The sequence below is a fragment of the Miscanthus floridulus genome, chromosome 2, assembly GCF_019320115.1.
Source record: "Miscanthus floridulus cultivar M001 chromosome 2, ASM1932011v1, whole genome shotgun sequence".
Classification (NCBI taxonomy): Eukaryota; Viridiplantae; Streptophyta; class Magnoliopsida; order Poales; family Poaceae; genus Miscanthus; species Miscanthus floridulus.
In genome coordinates, this window is record NC_089581.1 from 11,786,322 (window position 1) to 11,811,943 (window position 25,622).

Below are 25,622 nucleotides of genomic sequence, written 5' to 3' on the forward strand. Positions count from 1 at the left end.
ATCGAAAAGAGACGGCCGGCCGGACAACGAAAACAAAAGGTGAGCGCTGCCTGAGAGTCGAAACTAGAAAGAGCTAGAGAGCACGGCCGAAAAAGACGCATTGTGAGCAGTGGCTGCAAATTGAAGCTCGCCGTACATATGTACATGCGGCTGTCTCTCGTTCACCAATCCATGGATCCCGTAACGACAAACCCGGCCCATGCCGGCGTCGGGTGGCTAGCAACCAACGCTGCTGCTGGGTGGTGCGTGGCGCGTCACACGGCCACGGCGTGCTGCTATAAATTGCCATGCACGGCTCCCTCCTTACAGCAGCGCAGACAAGCTAGCTAGTGGTTGTTCTTACAGCAGCGCAGCAGCCACCAGCAGAGCTCGCTCTCCGGCATGGCCTCCACCTCGAGCCGCTTCCTGGCCGTGGCGCTCGTCATGGCCGCCGTGCTCCTCAGCGGCGCCAACACGTGCCACGCGGCCCGCCGCCTCGACGAGCTGCCGCTGCCTCAAGTGCCAGATGTGCCGAAACTGCCGATGCCTGAAGTGCCGAATCTGCCAGTGCCGGAGCTGCCGATGCCTGAAGTGCCGAAGCTTCCGGTGCCGCCGGTGCCCGAAGCGCCGACGGTGCCCCAACTGCCGGGCGTGCCCGGCGTGCCGCTACCTTCCGCCGCGGTGCCATAGGTGCCGCTTCGGTTGATGCTGTCCCGTTCCGGGCGTGGACGAGCCCGTGCCGTACGTCCTCTCTCTTGCACCGCCGCGCGTCCACCGAGATCGACGTACAAGTACAAATGCATGTACCTGTGTTTATGTTGTTTGTGTGTGTGTGTGTGTCTCTCATTATATTCGTCGACCGAGAGGCCTTAGCATTCCTCCATATCCATACACATATAGTTCCGATCCCGTAAATATCATTATCTAAAAAAATGGGTCCCGTGAATATATATGTAGTACGTAGGATACGTATTTGTACACGGTGTTACACTGCTACGTGTATGTATATATATGTATGTATATGCCACTGTGCCAGTGTGATGATGTTAACGTTGCATGCGTATTATTCACTGATATTAATAATGAATGTGATGAGTATTTGTCTATTGTACTACCGTTGTATTTTGTAAGTTTAATATATATGCCCATGCATTACGGCAGCTTACACACAAATTATCTGATACATATATGTTGTAGTCACTACTACAGAAATCAATTTGCGCAGCGTGGCCAAAATGGGCTCCGTGGCGGGCACCTCTTTTGCCCGCCACGGTTAACCGGTGGCCGGCCACCGAGGCCGGCCACCGAGGCGCCCGCTGCGGGAAAATGGTTTACGGCGGCGGGCCACCTTATTTGCCCGCCGCAGGAAATCGTTATTTACCGCGGCGGGCAGTATGAATCACCCGCCGCGGTTAATACGATGTACCGTAGCGGGCTCTTTAAACTGCCCGCCACGGTAAAGAGTTCATTTCCTGCGGCGGGCGCTTTATATTGCCCGCCGCGGTAAAGCCTGTACAAATAATCACCGCCGCCCCTTCGTCTTCTCCACGGGTCTTCCTCTCTCTCAAACTCATGGGGGAGATTTTGCCCTAAAATTTGAAGAAACTTTTGATTTGAGTTGAAGGGCTTGGATTTGAGGGAGGAGGACATCATAAGAGGTTCATAAAGGCTCCCCCTCTCTCCTTCCATCCTCTCTCTCTATTTCCATCACCTAGAGTTCTCTCTAGATCTATATCTAGATCTAGATCAATTTTAATGGAAAAAATGATGTCATGTATTTCTTTAACCTTAGATTCATCATAGATGCATGCTTCATCTTTCACATCGTTATTTCCTCTCTTTTTCATGATTTTGGACGTAAAAATCATCAATTTCTCTTAATTCTTCTTTATTTGTTGATTGTGACGGATAATGTTCGCAGGTATGATGGATAGGTCGGAATGGATATACCGGATCGATAGAGTGAATGATCCGCGGTACCTTTTTGAATTAAGGAAGTTTATTGCTGCTGGTAAAGCTCACCGTGAGAGACTGAAGCGGATGACAACCATATGTCCATGTTCTCGTTGCAAGAACCTGAAAGCCCACCAAGACAGCGAGGTGCAAACTCATTTGATCATGTATGGTTTCATCGAGGGCTACACCGTCTGGACATTTCACGGCGAAAGAGTTGGTGCGAGTGGCGGTGCATCTGGAGTGAGCTCTTCGACGCCGACGACGACAGCACCATCGGTGAATAAAGATCCTTTAGGAGCACCCGGCTCCTCATCATCTTCAGCAGCAGCTGCGCCAGCCGACAGTGACAACAATTGTCGTGATTACATCATGGTGGATGATCTAATGCAAGACATGGCCGACGAAGCCGGCGACGGTGGAGATGGTCAGGATACTGTGAGCCAACCCGAGGATGTGCAGCTTGTTGAAGATCTAGTCAAACATTTCGATGAAAACGACGTTGTGTTGGGTTGCCCAAAGTGGTTGGAGAATTTCAGAGAGTTGAAGCAGGCGGCAGTTGATCCTCTCTATAAGGACGGCGGCGATTGTCCAAAGGAGTGCACAGCGCTCCGTTTTAACCTCCATATGTTGATGTTGAAAGCTCGTCATGGTTGGTCTGACACTAGCTTCAATGAGTTAAGCTACCTTGCCACCACGTACCCAACGGCTAACAAGGTGCCCGCCAATACTTATCGGGCCAAGAAGCTAATCCGGCCAGTGGCGATGAAGCTTAGAAAGTTTGATGCATGCCCTAACCACTGCATCCTGTATCGGGGCAATGAGTATGAGAATTTGACGAGTTGTCCGCACTGCGGCTTTAGTCGGTACAAGAAAAATGCTGGTTGTCGCGTGGATGTAGAAGACGAGGGAGGCTTGCGGGGTGGTCGGAAGAAGAACAAGAAGGGGGCAAAGAAGAGCAGTATGGCCAAACAGATCTCGGCTCAGCAGGACGATGAAGAAGAGGGTTACACGCACAGGAAAAGTCCAGCACTGTCGGTGTGGTACCTGCCCGTGACCGATCGCCTGTGTGCAATATTCGGGAACCCGGACGATGCCAAGCTCATGTCCTGGCATGCATCAGCTGACCGCCTGAACGACGATGGCAAGCTACGGCACCCATCTGATGGCAAGCAGTGAAAGGATTTCGACGAGGCCTACCCGGAGTTTGGCAAGGAGCCCAGGCATGTTAGGTTCGCGCTAAGTACCGACGGGATGAACCCATTCGGTGAGCTTAGCAGCTCGCACAGCACTTGGCCTGTCGTGCTCACCATGTACAACCTACCTCCCTATCTATGTTAGAAGCATAGGTACCTTATGCTGACCATGCTTATCTCCAGACCGAAGCAGCCCGGCAACGATATAGATGTGTTCCTGGAGCCGTTCATGGAGGAAATGAAGATACTATTTGATGTTGGGGTCCAGATGGTGGATGCATCCCGCAAGGAGAAGTTCACACTAAAAGCAATCATCTTTGTCACCATCACCGATTACCCCGGTCTCTTCTCACTGTCGGGGCAGATCAAAGGGAAGACCGGCTGCGTAATTTGCATCGACGGGACCTGCTACACTTACCTTAAGGGATCCAATAAGATGGTGTACACGAGGCATAGACGGTTCCTCACAAAAAAATCATAGGTATAGAAGAAGTATTATGAACAAATACTTTGACAATCAGGACGAGCCACAGCGTGATCAACCGACGCAGACTAGTTGGGGGACAAAGGTGTATGAGATGGTCAAGGACATGGATCAGGTGGAGTTTGGAAAGAAGAAGAAGCCGCCTGAAGAGGGGAGCAAGCAGACAAGGAAGCGAAAGCGGGACCAGACGGAGGAAGTCCCCGCACCATTCCTTTCAAGAAGAAGTCAATTTTCTTCAAGTACCTATCGTATTGGAAAACACTGAATACACCCCATGCCATCGACTGCATGCACCTAGAGAAAAATGTCTTCGAAAGCACGATCGGTGTCCTGCTGGACATCAAGGGCAAGACAAAGGATGGTATCAAGTCACGGACGGATCTTGTCAATCTGGGCATCAGGCCGGACCTTCGCCCGGGACCGCCTTAGAATGGTAAAGTCGATATCCCGGGTGCGGCCTGCAACCTAACGCAAGACGAGAGGATGACTTTTCTTAAGTTGCTTAGGGGTATCAAGGTGCCGATTGGTTTCTCTTCCAACATCAAGAGCCTGGTCTCCATGAAAGACCTCATAATGACCGGCTACAACTCACACAACTGCCACGTCATGCTGACGGTGTTCCTACCAATTGCGATTAGGGCTATCCGTCCAGAGTACATGAAGATGGTCATCACATGGATGTCATACTTCTTTAATCGCATCACCCAGAAGGTCATTGATAAGGCTGAGCTGCCTGCCCTGAAGGAGTTCATCGCGGAGACCCTTTGCCAGCTCGAGATGTGCTTTCCACCATCTTACTTTGATATTATGCCACACCTAATGATGCATATGGTCAATCAGATCCATCAACTATGCCCCATGTACCTACACCAGATGTGGACGTACGAGCGGTTCATGTCCACCCTCAACAGATACGTCCATAACCGCGCTTACCCGGAGGGCTCTATGATCGAGGCATACACAACGGAGGATGCCGTGAACTGGTGTATGAGGTACATAAGAGATGGGAGGGTGATTGGGCTGCCTGTCCATCACCACGAAGGCAAAACCTCAGGGATGGGGTGCACAGGCTGTAACACCCCGGTGTTATGCCTGTATTTAGGCATTGCTAATTATACATATCGTGCATCATCAAGCATCCTAATCATACATGCGTAATCTTGCATATAACAACTGAAACATTACTTCGAAACATACGAAACATGTTTGTGAAAAGTAAATGATGCATACACTTATTAGAGTTGTTTTGCTTTGATTCTTGCTTGCTAGTTGAGTAGAAACTGTTGGTTATGCTTGTAAATCATCTAGAATTGTTTAGCACAATTTTTGGAGCAAGGTTTGTATTCAAATTAATTCAAAATTTTGCTTCCAAAGTAATTTCCCAAAATTAGGGTTTTGAGTTAAAATTTAACTTTAATTCTATAATTTAAAATCTAGATAGAATTGGACTTTGGTCATAAAAGCAAAGTTGTAGGGAATTAAATTCTAAGCAACTTTCATTTTAGGTACATTTTCAAAAGAGGTCATTTTCTTGCTCAAAATAATGTTTGAAAGTTGGCATTTAAAAATATCTTGAAAATATAAATTGAAAATCTTCATTTCCTTTTTCCTGGGCCGCCGCCTCGTTTCTTGGCCCACGGCCGAAGCCGGCCCAGTGAAGCCCCGCGCTGCGCCAGCTCGCCTCGCCCCGGCCCAGCCCAGCGCGCTGGCCTGCCTCCGCGCACGCTCGCCCGCTGGCGCGCCGCGTCGTGTCCCGACCGCGTCAGGGCGCGCTCGCCGCGTGGCCGCCCTGCGCTGGCAACGCCCGCCGCACGGCAGCCACGGCCTGACTCCACCTCCACGCGCGCGCCTTCTTCTGCCCCGCAGCACTGCCTCCTCCTCATTCCTCCTCCTGCTCTCTCAGCCGCAGAGCAACAGCAGCAGCTCACGCCCGCGCGCACCACGAGCTCGCCACCGCCGCCGCCGCTGCCTCGATAGCAGCATACCCCTCCCACGCCTCCATTCCCCGATTCACGCCGCCAGCAGCTCCGCCTAGCCTCCCTGCTTCGCTTGCGTTTGCTTGCAGCCGCCGTCGTCGAGGTAAGAACCAAGCGCGGCCGCCTCCTTCCTCTCCGGCGAGCGCACTGCCGCGGCCAGGTGGCTCGTCACGCCGCCGGGCCACCTCCACCATCCCAGCCGTTGCGGCTCGGCATGGCGTACACGCTGGCACCACCCGCGCCACCGGGAGGGCTTGCCGCCGGTGAGCACCGGCCGGCGGAGCGCCTCCCCTGCTCTCGGTCGCTGACCAGCAGGGCCCAGCCGCAGTGGCGTGGCCTTTGCCCGGCCGAGCTGGGCCAGGCTGGCTTGGGCCGAGCCCCGAGCCAGGCCGTCGCTCGCCCCTTCGCTCGGACTGAGCAGGCCGATTGTGGCCGTGGGCCAGTTCATTTCCATGGGCCGGCCCAGCATTGTTTAAACGATTTGATTTCCATTTATTATTTGTTAATTGAAATCTGAAATGGTTTGAAAAATGTTTGGGTGATCAAACTTGCTCCAAATTTGTTGAAACAAAATTTGCTAGGTTCCTTATCACCAGATCTACTTGGGAAAATTATTGCATGTCATTTTCGGGATACTTTTCTGTAGGATTTTATTTAATCATGAATATCGCTGATAACTTGAAAAATATGTAGAAAAATCTATAGGCTTCAGAAAAATATGATTCCAAGTTTGTTAATCTTATTATGTAATGTACTTCCTAGGAAAAATATGTTTCATGCATGTGCTGTGGGAAAATTTTGAGGTGTAGTTCAAGTACCTTTAATGGCTGAATTTTGTTATTTTTGCTAGAGAGCAAAATTTGTATAAAACATGCATGTGGTAATTTTTGTACAGTTATTATTGACTGTTTAGAACTTAGGAAAAATACTAAATCTGTTGGTTGACACTTTTCATAGTACAAAGTAATTTCATGCTCATTTTTATGCTATAGCTTGTCATTTTTGTGTAGGATAGTTTACTTATCCAAATGCCATGAAATTTTTATGGTAGTCTGTTTAGGGTAGTATTATGCTACTGTAATTTTCTCAGATTTTTAGGAGCATCAGAAATATATGTTGCTATTCAAACCTATTATTAATTAGGGTTTAAGCAAGTGTTGCTTTAAGTGTGATTAAGAAATTAGTAAAGCTTTGGTGTATCTTTGAAGCATTTCATAAGATATGTTAACTTAACATATTAGTAGTAGAAGAGAATGCAGTAGATGACATGTGCTTGTAGTATAGTTTCTTGGATGATGTTGACTACCTTGCATTAAACATATCCATTGTATTCATCTCATTCGATGCACCGTTTGCATAATCACTTACGCGCATTGCATCATACAGGATCGCAAACCGAAAACCCAGTCGTCATACCCGAGGAGCCCGAGGAGCAGCTCGAGGTGCAGCAGCAGGAAGTGCCAGAAGCCGACGAGGAGGACGTTGAGGAACTTCCGGAGTGCCCCGATCATCGTCCGAGCTCCTTCGAGAGAGGCAAGCCCCGGAGCATTTTTCTCCCGGTTTGCAATGATTTAATTAAATGCTTTACTTTAATTGATGCATTACGTTCAGGAGTTGTTTGCAACCGTTGCTGCATTATACCTTGCTTACCTTTGTTATACTACATCCTTGTTACCCTGGTATCCGTAGTCGAGTCAATGCTTAGCTGGCTTAGACTGGTAGAAGTCGGGTGATTTCCTGTCACCTGCGAGCTATAGGTGGTTACCTGGATCTGCTTGGATGACTATGAAGTCATGGTATAACTAAGTGTTAAATGAAGTGGAGACCGGACGGAGACTTGCAGAGTTTTGGACTGTAGTGTTTCCGTCTGTGTCGATTAAGGACCGACCGTTATTGGGCCTCGAGTCATGTTGAACGTATGTCTTACATTTAGCTGGCCGGATAAAGTACCTTCCGACCGCGAAGCTGGGAGATTTTTCGGGCCGAGTGGATTGCCCGCAACGCACTGTGCCGGAGCAGGTGTGGTAGGACACGGGGGCGGGATGATAAGGCCAAAGTGCAGTCGGTCGGCCCCCGGGTACATGTGGTTCCTGGCAAACTCGAGATTCCTGGAAAGTTGACTCGGTGATCAATATCTCACTTTAGCGGGTGAGTGAGGTTTGTGTAAGGAATAAATCACCAGCTGGTTAGGAATCGATTCGAATCGCCATCGCTCCTGGATAGTGAGCACTTGACTTGAGTTACTTCATCGTAGTAATGATTATGGAACACTTGGACAGTTATAATGAATATGACAGTATGGAAGTTGCTTAATGATCATTGGTTATCATTATCTGCTTAATCACATGTTTACTCTAGTATAGGTGCAAATCTAGTCGACAGGATAATAACAATTAACTTGACAATAATGCTTTTGAAAAGGTTCTTGAAATGCTAAAATGCTTCTTTTTGCAAATGAGTCAGCTACCCTACTATAAAGCCCTTCATAATCCTTGGTGTCACTTTATTTTCATTTATGACGGGTAAGTCTGGCTGAGTACCTTCTCGTACTCAGGGTTTTATTCCCACTTGTTGCAGATGGGCAGATGTATTATGGCTACTGTATCAACTGCCTATATCCTGCGATGGGTGATGCTTAGGACCATGGGCATGGTCATTCCTTACGTCTCGTCTAATGCTTTTGTTGGAAATGATCATCAGCTGGCACTATATTTGAACTCTGTGTGAGTGTGTGTGGTTTTAAACAAACAAATTCCGCTACTTTTATTCGAACTGGTTTGTAATAACTATGTTTAAACTCTGATGTATCTGTGATGCGAACTTTTATGTAATTTGTGATGGTGACCGCTAAACTTATTATGATCATGGCTGGGACACGAGTTGGTTTGAAATCCTTCGTGATTTCACGGACTACCGGGTTATACGGGCTTAAGTTCGTTCAATCGTCTGCTCTGGTGGATGATTTTCTTACTTAATTTCATATAATTGGTCAGTTCTGTTACACAGGCCAAAAAGTGCACACCGATGTGGCAAACCGAATGGTGTAAGAAGCTCATTACAACATCCTTCATCAGTTAATGAGCATGGAGAAATATATTGAAAAGAACCTGGAAGAGATCCGCGCCGCTAATGATGGACAACGCACGGAGGCATGGGTCCAGAACCATCACAAGAGCAATTTCATAGAGTGGCTCAAAGAGCAACACATACCCCTTGAAGGATGCCCTGATGAAGATATGGAGACCGTTAAGAGGCTTGTGTTAGGCCTATCCAGCCAAATCACCACGTGGCAAGGGTATAACGTCCAGGGCTACAGGTTCCACACGAAAGACAAGGACAAGAAGAGCTCGGCACAGAACTGTGGTGTTCGATACGAGGGCGAAGAAGAGTACATGGGCCAAAGGAGGCAATACTATGGGCAAGTCGAAGAAATATGGGAACTTGACTACAGCCAGAACCTACGCATAACCATCTTCCATTGCCAGTGGGTCAAACCAAATGCGGTTGCAGTGGACAGTTATGGGCTAACCACCGTGGACCTCAAAAGTATCGGCTACAAAGATGACCCGTGGGTACTAGCAACCAATGTCGCACAAGTGGCCTACTATATATATGCAGAGGACCCAAAAAGGCATGTGGTTGTGTCCGGAAAGCAGCGGATTGTGGGAGCTGATGGGGTGCAGAGTCCCGAACAATACAACAACTACGCAGAGCTCGAGCTTTTTACCGATCATCCAAAGAAGATCAAGGCCGTCGAGGACCAATTCAACAAGTCCAGGATGATGCCGTGGGCCCGCCCTGATGGTGAGAAGAGGACAGTGAAAGCACCTGCACCAAAATGATTTATGTATCCCAGAGACACATATATATATGTAATAATGTAGTGGACTCTATATGTATCCCAGAGACATATATGTAATAATGTATCCCAGAGACTCTATATGTAACAATCCCAGATACTCTATATGCATGCATCAATCTACTACCACTACTCTACTACTACTAGTAGTACTACTACTTGCTCTACTACTACTACTACTCGCTCTACTACTACTACTACTCGCTCTACTACTCTAATACTACAACAATCTACTACTGAATCTACTACTACTACTCAATCTACTACTCTAACTGATGCTACTGAAATCCTGAAATATTGAACTACTACTCAATGCTACTGAACTGCTGCTACTAAAATCCTGAACTGATGCTACTCAATGTTGCTGACAATCTTTACCGCGGCGGGCATATAACAGAGCCCGCCGCGGTAAACATTTCCTGCGGCAGGCTGTTACGTTGCCCGCCGCGGTTAATCACAACCTATATAAGCCGTCCCCACCCTCAAAATTCTAAGTCTTTCGCGTGGTTCAGTTTGACCCTGAAGGGCTGCCAAAATCTCACGCCGCCGCCGCCATCTCCACCGCTGATTGAGCTCCTCCGCGCACCGACCCCCACCCCCGTTCTCCTCCCCGTGCCCGGTCCGCGCCCCCGTCCTCCTCTCCCTTGCCCGCACCCCGCCCCCATGCTCCTCCGGTGCCCCGTCACCGGAACCCTAGCGCCGGCCACTGAGAAGTCTCGCATCGCCGCCGAGCTCCTCCACGCTGGGCCCCGTCCTCGGAACCCTTGCTCTGGCCGTTGAGCTCCTCCGCGCTGGGCCCCGTCCCCGGAACCCTAGCACCAGCCGCCGACACCGAGGGCCGCCGTCGCCCCCGCTGACCTTGGTCGACCACACCGACGCATTTTGACCAAGGTGATAGTGTATTTTATCACAAGGATGATATTTTTCTTAGTGCAATTTTTGATAATAGATAATCCTGGTATGGAAGAAACGGAAGTATCTTTTCTCAATAGTTCATCAGGTAATTTTGTGCTTTTTTGAGTCCTGTTAAGCCCTGCCTCCAGTATGACCTAAGCAGCAGGCAAAGTTGCTATTACCCAATGGTCAAGACCCATGGAGTCATGGACCATGTTGGATTGGGTGATCTAGTCTCTATTTTGCCTTGGTTTGTGGGGAACCTTGATTTTCTGTGTGAGATCACAGGCACAGGCCATTTGCAGGACTGTCCTCTCCTCTGATAACACATGCATGGTATTGGTATGTATGGTCATGGAGTTGGAGTGGATAGGAGGAGAGTTGTTGAGGGAGGCAAAGCAATCAGTCCTACAGTACAATTTTTAGAGAGAAGGGAAGGGGAAGGAGGGACAAGGGCATGCATGAGCTTGCTGCTTTGCCTGCCTCTCTTGCTTGTCATTGGCAGTTTGGCATTGCCAATTGCCATGATGGCCGGGCTGGGGGCATATGAGCAGTCCTTTTACTCACAGCACAGGCCGTGCCATTTGATGTATGCCCCTCATCTGGGATCTCATCTGGGGTGAACTTTGCCATCCCCATCGACACTGTGGTATAGTCGGTACCGAGCCTAATAGTATATGGGACCTCTATGAGCAACAGGTTTTAACTCTACTGTACATTAATCCACTGCCTACACTCTACTACCTACACTCTACTGTCTACTGCCTACACTCTATAGCTTGATGCAAATTTTTTGATTTGTGAAAGTTTTTTGAGATGGCTAGCTACTACTTATCCCGTTACTAGTACTCTACTGCTTGATGCAAAATGGTACTTGTATTACCTATTTCTCTCTACCACTATTGTCTTACTACTACTGCTGCTACTCTGAATTCAACTGAACTGCTATACTACACTTGGTGAATTTTGAACTGCTATACTACTGATCTATGATGCTTTTGGTGAACCGTAGCATTTGAATTCAATTCTTTTTGCTGCCTATGATGCCAAAGAAATTTATGACAAAATTCTAAGCATATGCCACTGCCTATGATGCACCTTGCCTTTAAACTAATTCTGAGCTAAATTTGTGAGAATTTTGAGATGAATTGGTCACTCTGCTGCAATTTTGCCAAATTTGATATAATTTGTGAGAATTTTGAGATGAATTGGTCACTCCCTCCTATACTACTAGTATACTACTACTGCTGCCTACCTCTACTCCCTCCTATACTACTACTAGTATACTACTACTACTGCCTACTACTTTCTAGTAGTATACTACTACTAGTATACTACTACTACTCCCTCCTCCTCTACTCCTCTACTCCCTCCTATAATACTAGTATACTACTACTACTGCCTACTACTACTCCCTCCTCCTCTACTCCTCTACTCCCTCCTATACTACTAGTATACTACTACTATTGCCTACCTCTACTCCCTCCTATACTACTACTAGTATACTACTACTAGTATACTACTACTACTGTCTACTACTTTCTAGTAGTATACTACTACTAGTATACTACTACTACTCCCTCCTCCTCTACTCCTCTACTCCCTCCTATACTACTAGTATACTACTACTACTGCCTACTACTACTCCCTCCTCCTCTACTTCTCTACTCCCTCCTATACTACTATTCTACTACTGTTGCTCCTGTTTTTGATTTGTGAAAGGTTTTTGTTTAATGGGGCTGGTTCCTTTTTTGGCATATGCAATGATGAACTTTTAAACTTATTGCTGAGGCAGTGGCATATGCAATGATGTGAACCCTTTTATGCTGAGGCAGCGGCGATGATGATCGAGTGCCCCCGCTAAACTAGGATGGCTTGTATACCAGATACAAGCAACCAGTTTAAAAGCGATGTGATGACAATGGGGAAAATCTGAGCCAACTACTACTACTTTACTACTCTAGTACTACTCTACTTTACTACTCTAGTACTACTCTACTTTACTACTCTATAACTATGTCTATACAACAGAAATATGTATTCATTGTAGCTTTCCAATGGCGGAGGAACCGATAAGCGAATGGCGCGACCCTACCCCTAGTGCATCATCATCAACTAGCCTCGAGAGCCAAGTGTCCGTGACCCCGAGGCCAACAAAGAAACGTCGTACAAAGGACGAAGATGATCCGACCTACCAACCGAGGGACGACGAAGTTGAAAGTGCGCGGTCTTCAAACCCTGAACAGATGCCGGTGGTGCCTCGAGAATTGAATTTCGAGGAGGAACAAGTCAGTGACAAAGAACCCCCCGCTCCATCTCCAACCACTTCAGGCAAGTCTAGTGGTTAGAGGACAAAGCTAAGAAGGGGGAACACGGGAGGCACCGGAGGGAAATCCACGGCGAAGTCCATGTGATCCATGAGGTGGGACCAGAGGGAAACCCGTTGTCGCCACCCACGGTCCTTGCCAAGTTCAGCAACTAGGTGGCATGTATAGTTAAGGACAAGGTGGAGATCACTTGGGAGGAGTGGAACAATGTCCCGGTCGACTACAAGACACATATCTGGGGTGAGGTGACGAGGAGCTTCCATTATCCCGAGGACGCCGATCTGAACAAGTGCAGGGAGTGGGTCATGCACGTGGCAGGAAGAGCCTTTAGAAACTTCAAGTCCATGCTGACCAGGTACTACCTGAAGCTAGGCAAGTCACCCCGTGTCAAATACACTATGGTGAAGGAACATCAATGGGAAGAGTTCTGCAAACAAAGAACAACAGAAGAAGCAAAGGCAAAGAGCGCCAAGTTCAGCGCACTCACGAAGAAGAACCTGCACCCCCACCACTTGGGCATGACTGGGTTTGCTGGTAAGAGGCCCCAGTGGCAGGAGGAAGAAAGGGCTAGAGCTGCCACCGGGCTTCCCGATCCGTACGACGGTGTAGACTTGAGGGCTAAGGACTTCATCTATGCCCGCAAGCCGAAGAAGCTCAAGGAGGGCACAAGCAAGTTCAATGAGCCCAAGTTCGAGGAGGTGGAGAGGGCTCTTATCGAGGCCGCTAAATCCAAGGACAGCTTCGAGGTTTGCAGGGGCCAGGACTTGCTGACCCTGGCACTGGGAACCCCCGAGCATCGTGGCCGCATCCGTGGCATGTCGTCGAAGATGAGCTGGAACTCAGTGGAGTCATGGCAATCCGACGCTGCCACATACCGGTCAAGGCAGAGATACAAGGAGGGCATCTTTCAGAAGGGCTATGATCAAGGCGTGGCCGAAATGATCAGTCGGTCCATAAAAGAAGCCTTCACGAGCAATGACCCAGATATGGTGTCGATGAGGTCACAGATGCTTCGCCAGGCTGGCGTGGCCGTGCCTCAAGTTCCACAAGGGCAGACACAAGGGCAGCCACTGCCGATGATCGAGGATCGCCCAAGGCACCCCATCGACGACATCCGACAACCCATGCACATCCACCTCAACATCCCGTTCGTCAGGGCGAAAAAGTTGACCGTGGGTGAGGGTTACATGCACCCCAAAGAAGATATCAAAGATTTCAACCAAGACCAGATCCCTACCAACTATGCTGCCGTGATACTTACATGGTATGTGACCCAATACGAAGATTTGAAATGGAATATCCAACTGCACAAGGGGTAACGATCCTTGGAGCTGCCATTGGTTCCGAAGTCCTGTGGAACAAGGATGACATAGAGATCATTCTCTCGACGCCGACTTCTACGCTGATGGCGACACCAGCATCACAACCATCCGTTGCCGGATCTTGTCCCCCCGATGATCCGAATCACGGCGACGGCGATGACGAAGGCAATGGCGGGGATGACAAGGGAAGGAAGTCACCCCGAGGCACAAGCCCTCACCCTCGTTCTCCTCCTCCAACAACAAGTCCACCTCCACCTCCCGATAGTCCGTCTAAGGGCACAAGCAAAGGACCGGGAGGCATGGAGGAACCAGGGGCAAAGACACCGCCTGCTGCCATTGCGAGCACAAGCCACTGTCCTCCATCACCGGCGAAGACTAAAGGCGACCAAGGGCATCTCACATACTCACTTGAGTTCGAAAGGTATGGTAGCGGCGAGCATAATTTGCTAATAACTTTTCTTTGCCATAATATGGTACTAACATTTCTATCCTAGGCCGAGATCACCTCTATTTCCTGAATCGGATGACTGCCCCGGCCATTACGAGCATGGGAAGTTCATGATAACCAAGGCCTAGCTCATCGACGAGGAAAGGTGGGAGACAAGGAGGTTTCATCTCTGGTACATGGAAGCGGCAAAAGCTGGCCTACATGGTTTTCTAGTCAAGGTTGTGGCGGAGTACTTCCACTTGCCTGGCAACGATGTAGAACTCCCCGTGGACTTCCACGACATGTACAGACTACTACGGGAACAAGACCTTGACATCGCCCAAGTCACCTTGTTCTCTATGTAAGTGATGAATTGCGAGTTTCACATATCACCTACCTTTGAATCGGTCAAGACTACTTATATATGCCACGATGGCTTGTCCTTGCAGGTTGATGGCCTATATATCCAAGGAACTAAAACTTGATGTTATCTATCTATCTCCAATGCATATTGCTCAAAGAGTCATCATTGGTTACCACCTAGATGACAATCATCCAACCATGAAAGACTTGACCAAGCGACAGAGAGAGGCACACAGGAAGAAACTGATGGACAATGAGAAGTTGAACATTTCAAGGTACATACTAGGAGCAATGAAGAAGATCAGGAGAAATGGGTGTATCGTAGCTGCCTACCACTTTGGGTAAGTCGAAGACATGCCTGTAGAGATAAGTGGGTAGCTAGCTAGTATTATTATTTCTCATCGTAACCTGTATTTTGTTTCAATGGCGCAGCTAAGGCCTCGAGGGTCACTGGGTTGTATTTATCATCTACCCTCAGGATGGCAGGGCCTGCGTATTTGATTCGTTGAGAATGCCAAACTTAAAAGGGTACAAGGCCTTTGAAGATTGCCTCAGAGTGTAAGTGACTGAACTGTCTTCTCATATGCGTTCTAATGCCCTGCCTAATACTAGTACATTTCGTATAGCGCTTATAAGGAGTACGTGAAGGATCCTGAATACTATGATCAAAGAACAGAGAATTTTAAGGCTAAGCATAAGAACCACATCAAAATCAGACGCAACTTTCCGATAAGTATTTGAAAGGTTTAATTGTGCTTTCTGTTCATAAGCGTTCTAATGCCTGTATTCTAATGCTTGTGTATCGATCATGCAGTGTGCCAAACAACCGGTAGGATCACAAACCTGTGGCTTCTACGTCTGTGAGTACCTGAGGGAGTGCAAGCAGTACAGCAGCAGTTGGAGGGTGCTCAAGAATGGATTGAACTGGTGGAGAGACGTGCAGAGCACCCAACACTCCTTCAAGCAGACAAAGGCGGACATATGTAAGTTTGTCTTAGATAAATGCGTGCTCGAAGGGAGCACGTTCTTCAATGAGAACAGCCAGCTAGCGATTTTACCGGAGTACGAGAGGCCGAGGAAATGAGCCACGATGATGCGTCCGCAGGATTACTCCTTAGGGCATGTATAACGACTTTAATATGTAAATGTAATGAATTAACGATGACAAGAACGACTAAGTGAATGTATATATATATATATATATATGTATATTATCTCATGTGTAATGCCTGCATACTTTTTAAGTTTAATCTGTGAAATCTGGATGTGATTTGAATTTGAATTTGAATTTATATGCCTGCTGTATTTTTTTTTAATTCAGGAAATAATTTACCGAGGCGGGCAAATAATAATGCCCGCCACGGCTAATGAACATAACCGCGGTGGGCCACGAAAGGTGTCCGCCGCGGTAAAATAATTTACCGCGGCGGGCGGTGCAACGTGACCGCCGTGGTAAAAGTATATTTACCGCGGCGGGCACGTTACACCGTTCACCGCGGTAAATCGGTTAACCGCGGCGGGCAAAGCCGCCCGCCGCGGTTAAGCCACGATTTACCGTGGCCTCTAGGCCGCGGCGGACGGCTTTGCCCGCCGCAGAAAATAAAAAACGTCCGCCTCCAGTAAAGTTTGGGTAGCAGTGAGTAACGTACAATCAGGCTCGGCAGACTAACCACCAACCTAAGCTAAGCATACTGGTGGTCTACAGTTGGGCACACACGATATCTTTTATCTTCCATCCTATTTGTGCTCTCCTCTAAGTTAGTTACTGTTTGTTTCGGTGATTTTATCCGTGTAACCGTTTGTGGCACGATCAACTTCCATTACTGCGTATTTGTTTTAACTGGACCGAAGCCGTTCACAGAGGGATCCGATACAGACAGTCGAAAGGTCGTTACTCGCGGGTTGTCGCATGCGGCAAATCGTGTTTTTCAGTGCAGCAGCCAGCAGGTAGCAGTGACAGCTCTTTCCATTTATGTTACCACTCTCTGCATGGAACCAAACAACACCATGGCCTTGTTTAGATTGAGAAAAATTTCAACCCGATGAATAGTAGCACTTTCGTCTTATTTGGTAAATATTGTCCAATCGTGGACCAACTAAGTTCAAAAGATTCATCTCGTGATTTCCAACTAAACTGTGCAATTAGTTTTTTTTTTTACCTACATTTAATGCTCCATGCAAGTGGCTAAAAATTGATGTGATGGAGAGAGAGTGAAAAAACTTGGAATTTTGGGGTAATCTAAATAAGGCCCATAGCTGTGTACTGTATGGCCTGCATGCCGATGTATGGCCTCATAGGCAACTTCCACGGTTCCATCCCAGGCATATATCGTATCCCTAGGTGTCCAGAATCAAACACTTGGGATCCTTGCTACATGTGCAGACAAGGTTGCCTGGTGAAAAAAAAAATAGGCCATAGGTGCTACGGATTTTGAAATTTGGAATTCCTAGGCCCAGTTTAGTTGCCGAAAATTTTGGCAAAATGACACTGTAGCATTTTCGTTGTTATTTAGCAATTAGTGTCCAATCATAGTCTAATTAGGCTTAAAAGATTCGTCTCGTGAATTTTGTCTAAACTGTGTAATTAGTTTTATTTTTTATTTATATTTAATGCTTCATGCATGTGTCCAAAGATTCGATGTGACGGAGAATCTTGAAAAATTTGGCGTTTTGGAGGGTTGCATATGCCAAACAAGCTTGCTTGGAGAGACTAGATTGAGAAACTAATAAACAACCTCTATGTGCTATGGATCTTCTTGATCTTGAAATTTGAAGCACTAAAGCATTGCAACATAAGAAAACAAAATGGAGATGGAGTGCCCATGGACGGGTTGGGGTTGGCGGGGGGGGGGGGGGGGCCTTAAATCCCCTAGCACCGCTAATCCTTGAGCCCCCTAGAGCCCCTCTAAGAATTTTTGTCATGGTTGCTTTAAGGAGGGATAGGTTAAAGATGAGCTTTTAGCCCTCTGAACTTTCATCCTAGATCTATCACTGAGAGTGCCCTAATTGTTTCAACCACACCATTGGACTTCTATTCAGGAGTGTTTGGTTTGGCTCACCTTGTAGGTCTTTATTGTTAGGTCGTGCCTTCAGACCTCTATCCACGAGCCTGACAAAAGAGGAGAATTAAAGTGATACTTCGGCTATCTTCGGGATCAAAGACTAGTTCAATGGGTGAGCACTTCATCACATTTATAAGTTGGGCTACTCCACGCTCTCTACTACCTAGCTAGTAAGGTGAGACATTCTCAACAAATAGTTTGCACACGACAAATGACACCGTCTTTACCTATAAAATAGAGTAGCATGTTTGTAGTTTGTATTAAGACACTCTAATGTTTCCAAGTAATTTAACCATTAGTTCTGTCCAACCATCAAATGAAGATGAAAGAACCACATCTATCCCCACACATCTTCAAACTCTCGATGATTGTTCCCCTCCAAATGTAACCATCCAGCTTTGTTGTCGTGGTCTTGGTGTGGCTATAATAAGAAATTATAAGTTGGATCATCAACAAAAGGTATTCAATCATCATGATTTTGAGTCAGTTTGGCAGATTTTTATATTAAAAAAGTAACAAAATTGTCTTACGTCAAGCAGAGCACATGCACATGTGCCTAGTTAGCAACAAATGAGTCAGTTTGGCAGATATTAAAAAAAGTAACAAAAAGCTAAGCAACAAATGAGTCAGTTTGGCAGATTTTTATTAAAAAAAAAGTAACAAAAAGCTTTAAAACTTGGAGATGCGGGGTATCGATCCCCGTACCTCTCGCATGCTAAGCGAGCGCTCTACCATCTGAGCTACATCCCCCACGCATGAAAATTTCGTTATCTGTTTCTTATGTAAGAAATACACTGAAGGCAAATAATTTGAGGCGTGTAGCCACCGAGTGGACGCGCGGCAGGACGCGTAATCCAGCGACAAGATAAGCCGCAATCACAGTTGGGTCGACGTCCATGCACGGGCACGACCACCCAACAGTCGGAGGGCGCCGACTGGCCACCACCAGCAGCCACAAGATCCCAACCAACGTCTCAGCCTCTCAAGGCGGATGGGGTCCTCCTGCAGGCAGCAGCAGGCCTCGTAGCTGTGCTTGTAAATGTAAGTGTGCAATGCAATGCAATGCAATACAGTTGCTATTTTTCAATCCTTCGGTGTAGCTGCTTTTGTCAGTGCAATGCAATGATGTAAATGTGCTCTGCTCAATGCCTCATACAACAGACTATATACATAGCCTTGCTGCGCCCACTCTCTGTGTCCTCCTACAATGCAAATGGTGGCCATCCCTGCGACGTCGGCCACCCGAAGCAACGACCGGCGACCGCCACGCCAACCCCTGCTGCTTGCTGGCACTCAGGTCGGTGCTCCAGTCGACGTGGCAGCGTCAGTGTGTCCGTGTGGATTGAGCCTGCATGATTGGCAACAAAGCAAAGCCGTGGAGTGGAAGAACCTCAGGAGGTGGAGGGAGGCTATGGAGCTTCAGCCCAAGAAAACGAGGGGTTCCGCATCCCGATGGTCAGGAAATGGGACGGACCATGGATGGACCAAGGATTATTACGTCGGCAACCTCGATCGAGTTGAGCAACGCAACTCTAGAGTGCTCTGCTCTGGCTGGACGCCAGGTGGTGGACAATTTTTGCAGCCTTTTCCGCTTCTGTGATTCTAGTATAATACAGCAACTGCAGTCCGTTTGCAGCTGCAGCGCACGATCCCCTGGTCACCTAAACGCAGAAATTTTAGCCACACGGCGAGCAAGAATCCGCCTCCATCTATCTATCGCTGCAACTAATCTTCCTTGTCCTGTCCTGCCATTCTGATCACCAACTTGGGCTAATCATCAACTTGCGCTGCCACACCTATCCGGCCACCAGCCTATCTAATCGCACCTTCCCTAATTATACGGGCTATAAATCGCGACGCATTTGACCCCTGTTCTTCGCAACACAGCAACAAAGAACCCTGCCTCCTGAAGTACTATAAGCCATCTCGGGAGACGGTAGCAGCTACTACTAGCAGTATGCCTTCCGCTGCGAGCTTCCTGGCCACGGTCGTGGCGTGCGCACTCCTCCTGGGCAGCAACACCTGCCACGCGGCGCGCCACTTGGCCGACACGACCGCGGTGGCCGCGGCCCCTGCTGCTGCCGCCGTCCCTGGCCTCCCCGCCGTGCCGACCTTGCCAACGGTGCAGCCACTGCCCGCCGTGCCACAGGCGGTGCTGCCGCCCATGCCGGCAGTTCCCAAGGTGACCGTGCCGCAGGTGGCGCTGCCGCCAATGCCCGCCGTCCCGTCCGTGCCCAAGCTGACCCTGCCGCCAATCCCCGCCGTCTCCTCCGTGCCCAAGCTGACCCTGCCACCGATGCCCGCCGTCGTCGTCCCCAAGGTGGCCTCGCCGCCGATGCCGTCGGTCCCGGCCGTGAACGTGCCCACGGCGATCGCGGCGCCGCCTCCATCGGCGTAGATGCGCTCCAAGCCTCCAACAGTTTTGCGTTCGCCGTGTCCGGTCACCATGTCATTGTTTGTGCGTGCGTGCTGTTGTACCACCGTGTGTAGTGTGCACGTGCGTCGCGTGCTTTCTTTTCGTGCGTAGCGTTATACCATTCTGTACGTATGTATGTATATCCGTTGTATTTCTACCACATTCATTTACGCCGTATATGTCTGCTCAACACTCTCCTTTTTTCTTCTTCTGTTCAAATCTGAACTTCGAATCATCCACTACATATTTGAAAATTTGGCCTACTCTAAAATTTAGCTGCACCTCACATACAGTTCTTTTTATTTGCCTATAATCCTCAAAACCATCCAAATTTCTCCAGAACCATACCATCCGAACGGGGCCAAAAAGCTGATGCTGATCCATTTGTTTTCTAAAATAAACAATTTGTATACAAACTTATAATTATATACACCTCAGTACCGAATCATGTGAATCAGTTTTTATATATCGGTCACAAGTAAATTGACCTTTTTAAATTTGGTAAAAATGTAATCTTTTATTTTCTGAAAAATATGATTAAATAAGATAAACTTGGAGCTGAGGAGCCAGTAGGTTTGGTTCTTACAAGGCTCTATTGGTTGTGATCAGCAAGGATTAAATCTATATTTTCAGCTTGTTCGCTTATTGGTTTCAGTCAGAGCTTATCAGTCAGCCAACAGTGCTTTTCTATCACAACAAACCAGCACCAGCCGGGTTTATCAGTCCAGAAACTAACCAGCGAACATGTTGTTTGATTTTTATAATTCTCAAGATCGATTAGCTCAGTATTTTGAGTGTGTTTAAAGGAATATATTGTATCCACATGGATTCATAGAGCATGTGAGGCCTCCTTTGGATTGGAGTAATTTTCTCTACTTTCTGTGTTTTTTCTATGAAAAATCAACCGATTTTTGTAACCATGTGAAATTCCTGAGTTCCAAATAGGGCTTAAATGTGTGTACGTGTAACAATCATATGAGCTTCTATTGCTTTTTTTTGTTAGAAAAATAAAACTCGGGTGGGTGTGTTGGTATTATCATTTTTCAACCTAAAATTCCTTACCATGCTATCTCGCCCAAGCCTCTAGGCTAGTTGGCCCGGCCCGACCGGGTCAACACTTGGGCCAATAGCCCAACCTCCCAAACATTTACGTTTTTTCAGGCCTGCTTGCATAAATAAAGTGCCTACATGTATTTGGAAGAGAAGGTTGCCCGCTCTGTTTTTCCATTTCTTTTGCGGTAATGCTCAAGAGCTGCCGTCCGTTCCATCCGCTGTCTGGGCCTGCACATACGGGACCAACACGCTTACTTACTCTCTGCTCATCTCTTCTCTCAAAAATATCTTCCCATCGCTCTCGTCCATCGTGCGCTGCTTTGGATCGTGCGCTCACTGTTGCCGTCTTTCCTACCGCGCACCCTATCTCTCGCCGCGAGACTCCCCCATCCAGCGCTGCGCTCCATCCTACGCCACCCCCTCCATCGCCGCGCCGCGCCAGCTCCAACTCGTTGTGCGCTGCACCCCCGCTGCTATGCATTGTGCCCCGTCCCCTGCGCGTGTCGGGGTGCTGTCGAGGTGTTGCCGACACCGTCGTTCCCTACCAGAAGGTTGTGCCGCTGTCGATGCCTTGGCCATCGCGGTGCACGACGAGATATTGCGATAAAAACGCATGTTGCAAGCGTATGTTTTAAGTGTTTTCGATGTTTCAGAGGTACGTTGCAATTGTTTTATATGGATGTTGTAAAAAGTAGATTGGAGGGTGTTGCATATGTTATAAGTGTTTCAGAGACATGTTACAAGTGTTTCAGAGGTTTGTTCAAAATGTTTCATCTGTTCCAGAAATATGTTGCAAGCGTTCTAATCTAGATGTTGCATATGTTTCACGCATATGTTGCCACAATATGTTCCAAATGTCTTAGTTGTTACATACTTATGTTGTAGTAAGTGTTTTCATGTTGCAAGTTGCAAATATTTTATCTGGATATTGCATATGTTTCACACATATGTTGCAATTGTATGTTCCAGATGTTTCATCTGTTGCATACGTTTGTTGCATTCAAGTGTTTCATGTTGTTCGGAGAGTCAGGGACGCGGGGAACGATGGTGGCACGGCGCGGGCATAGGGGAATGGCGCGTGACGAGCTAGGGACCGGCGGATGGGACGCGATAGGGGCGGGGTACGATGCGGTGTGGGGCGAACGGCCTCGAATCGAGGTGGATAGGGCAGGTTGTGAGTGCGAGGTGAGTCCTCCAGACATGCGGGCGCTGCGATGGGGCGGGATGCACGTGTGGGCGTGAGAAAATCAACGGACGGGGCAAGCTGTGCGAACGTCCAAATGCTAGCATCTCTGTTTCTTTTCAGGTGAGGACGGAGGTGCTGATTGGTAAGGCTAGTCTCAATAGAGATTTATAGTCAGCCTTAAAACCTAAACACAGTTACCAAACTCTCTTGCCCGTCTGTGCAAAAACTGTGACGACGAACTCTATCCCTCTCTTTATAATTAACTTGCTAACTTAGCAAATTTGTTGATGTGTCACATTATTAAATGAGAATAAAATTTCTTTAAAACCCTCATTGAGACTGGCCTAACCATTTTGGAACATGGGGAGTCACGGTAAATTAGTAATTTTGCAATCATTTTGAGGAAGCAGGTAGTGATTGTTTATCACATCGAATAAAAAAAAACTTGACCCGAAGGGTTTAAGACTGCCCACATAGCATTCCAAATAAGAAGAATACCTTCTCACTAGGCCGAGAAAACCCTCGAACCCTCGCCCCACCCTTACACGGTGGCTTCTGTTACCCAAGTGAGAATTGGTTGGTGCCCCCCAATGCTTTGGATATGGGATGGACGAGGGGATTTTTTTAACCTCAGCCTTGAAATTCGCTCCCACAGGGGAGTCGAACTCAGGACCTGAAGAGTGCCACCAGGGTACTCTCACCAACTAGACTAGAGCCCCTTTGGCATTTATCACATCGAATATAAATTACAGAGTAGTTATATGTCTATTACTTTTGACAATAAGGACATGTTTGGAACACAGGAATTTATCGGAATCACGCAGAAGTTTCATAGGAATCAGTTCAATTTCACATGAAAAACGCTAGGAACAGAGGAAAAATTTCCCGCGTTTCAAACAAGCCCTAAACAAAGAGAGCAAAAATAAACAACTATTAGCTGTGGATCTTAATATTCTCCACAAACTTGTAATGCTCATGCGGTCTCTCAATTTAAAGCTTGTTTGGGAACACAAGTTGATGAACCAGTATAAACAAATACTACTGACCTAACACAGAAAGGTATAGAAACTTCGCCTGTTTCAATTTGCAAGTACTTTTAATTTTTTTAGGTACATGATTTCTGTTATGCATCCTAAATATATGTTATGCCTTGATATATAGCTGAAATATTACATAGTGAAGCCTATGTACTGTAGAAAATCAAAAGGAACTTAGAATTTAGAACAGAGAGAGTAGTATATTTTCTTATCGAAATATGCAGAGTAGAGTCGTGGATCTCTATACTAAAAAAAGGAAAAAAAAATGTTGTACATGTATCAAGCCGCTCCAACACAGACAGAGTGTGCTTATACAGCTTGAGAAACAACCAATCAACAAAACACCTTTCTCCAGCTGAACAATCAGAGAAGCACAGGGAACACGATAAACTGATTTTGATGCGTCAGCCCCTGGATTAGATACTGCTACATACATACATGGATCGTCGTTTGGGACATTGGGAGATAGATGGGTTTGCATTGTACAAGGCAGCAAGTTAGAACTTTTAGAAGAGAGTGGAGACAGCCTAAGGAGCTGTAGGCTGTAGCAGCCAGCGGCGCTTGCTGTCGGCAAGCTCTTGGTGTTGAGCGCCGCATGCAGATCACAGCAATCTTGTTTGAGGATGAGAATGGCCCGGGCCGTGCTGTACCCATCTGTAATCCAAATCCGGGCTCCCATTGGCGCAGCCGCACCTGGTTGGCACTGCCTCCATCAAGGCTAAGATCACTCACAGCTCGCTGCCCTGCAGAAAAAGAAACGTTTTCTTCTTCAATAGGAATATTAATTGCGAGATAGCGGCAGAAAGGAACGGGGTGAGGAAAACGGCCACAAGAGAATGATCGAGATGAACTGGATGGCGAGCTACTCTACCAAGCTGCTAGCTCTCGCCCAGGTTCTGCAGTCGGTTTCGGCAATATGGATGGAACATTTCCCTGTCAATTTATTCTCTCTCTCAGCGGGCGGCAACTAGCAGATATGCCATATTTATTTATCAGTTTTCAGAAGAAAGATTAGAAATACAGTAACTTTTTCAGGTACTCTCGAAAGAGATAGCAGCCCCGTTCATCTGGACTTGTTTCACTTATAAGCCATGGCTGAAAGTATTGTTGACTGATTTGGTGTGAAAGAAAAATACTGTTCGTTGACTGATATGCTATGTTCGTTGACTGATATGCTATGGCTTATAAGTCAAATAGCTAACCGTTGTCGTCCTGTGTAAGAGTAAAATTTGTTAACGCATGGAATGACTGAACGTCGCCTCGAACCTGGATGCTCACATGCTTTCTACTGAACGCAGGAGCTTCCGCCATGATCATGAAAAAGAAATAAAGACAAGCAGATCGAGATCGGATCCGTCGATGAAGACGCTATCCTTATATTCTCCAAGGCTATATATATCCTCGTTTTCTTTCAGCTGCAGACTCTAATTACTAAATATATGAGTACGAAAATTGGGTACTGTCTGATGTTACACGTATTTGACTACTTGTTCATTGAGGTAACGTTTAGTTCCCTTCCATTTTGCAAAATTTTTGAAGATTCTCTGTCACATTAAATCTTTGGACGCATGCGTGAAGCATTAAATATAAATAAAAAATAAAACTAATTACACAGTTTAGACGAAATTCACGAGACGAATCTTTTAAGCCTAATTAGACTATGATTGGACACTAATTGCCAAATAACAACGAACGTGCTACAATACTATTTCGCCAAAATTTTTGCAAACTAAACAAAGCGTGATCAACGCACTTATCAATCAGTCAGACTGTCACTGTTTATGATTGAGTTTAGAGTTATAAGCCATCATGAGTTGCAGATGGCAAGAATCAGCTCTGGTCATGAATGAATTCCCCTTCACCATGATATGCCGGAATGTTCTTGCAGCCTACTTAAAAAAGATGGGTACTACATCCCGTACCTTTTAAAAAAAAAACTGCTTTGACTCTTTTAAGATTTCGACGAATGATCCAAATCCAATCCCTTTGGAATTCTTAGGCCCCGTTTAGATCCAAATTTTTTTGGATTTTGGCTACTGTAGCATTTTCCGTTTGTATTTGGTAATTAGTGTCTAATTATGGACTAAT

The 25,622-nt window shown here is 47.1% G+C and overlaps 2 protein-coding genes and 1 non-coding gene across 3 annotated transcripts; 2 read left to right on the plus strand and 1 right to left on the minus strand.

Annotated features, from left to right (window-relative positions):
- Nucleotides 1-308: 308 nt before the first annotated feature.
- LOC136517090 (protein PELPK2-like) lies at nt 309-1,090 on the plus strand. The gene has a single exon (XM_066510614.1). The coding sequence runs from the start codon at nt 382-384 to the stop codon at nt 667-669; it is 288 nt and encodes a 95-aa protein (XP_066366711.1). The 5' UTR covers nt 309-381; the 3' UTR covers nt 670-1,090.
- Nucleotides 1,091-18,519: 17,429 nt separating this feature from the next.
- TRNAA-AGC (transfer RNA alanine (anticodon AGC)) lies at nt 18,520-18,592 on the minus strand. Its single transcript has one exon. It is a non-coding gene; the product is annotated as a tRNA-Ala (tRNA).
- Nucleotides 18,593-19,739: 1,147 nt separating this feature from the next.
- Nucleotides 19,740-20,437, plus strand: LOC136517083 (protein PELPK1-like). Its single transcript, XM_066510603.1, has one exon. The coding sequence runs from the start codon at nt 19,800-19,802 to the stop codon at nt 20,238-20,240; it is 441 nt and encodes a 146-aa protein (XP_066366700.1). The 5' UTR covers nt 19,740-19,799; the 3' UTR covers nt 20,241-20,437.
- Nucleotides 20,438-25,622: the final 5,185 nt, after the last annotated feature.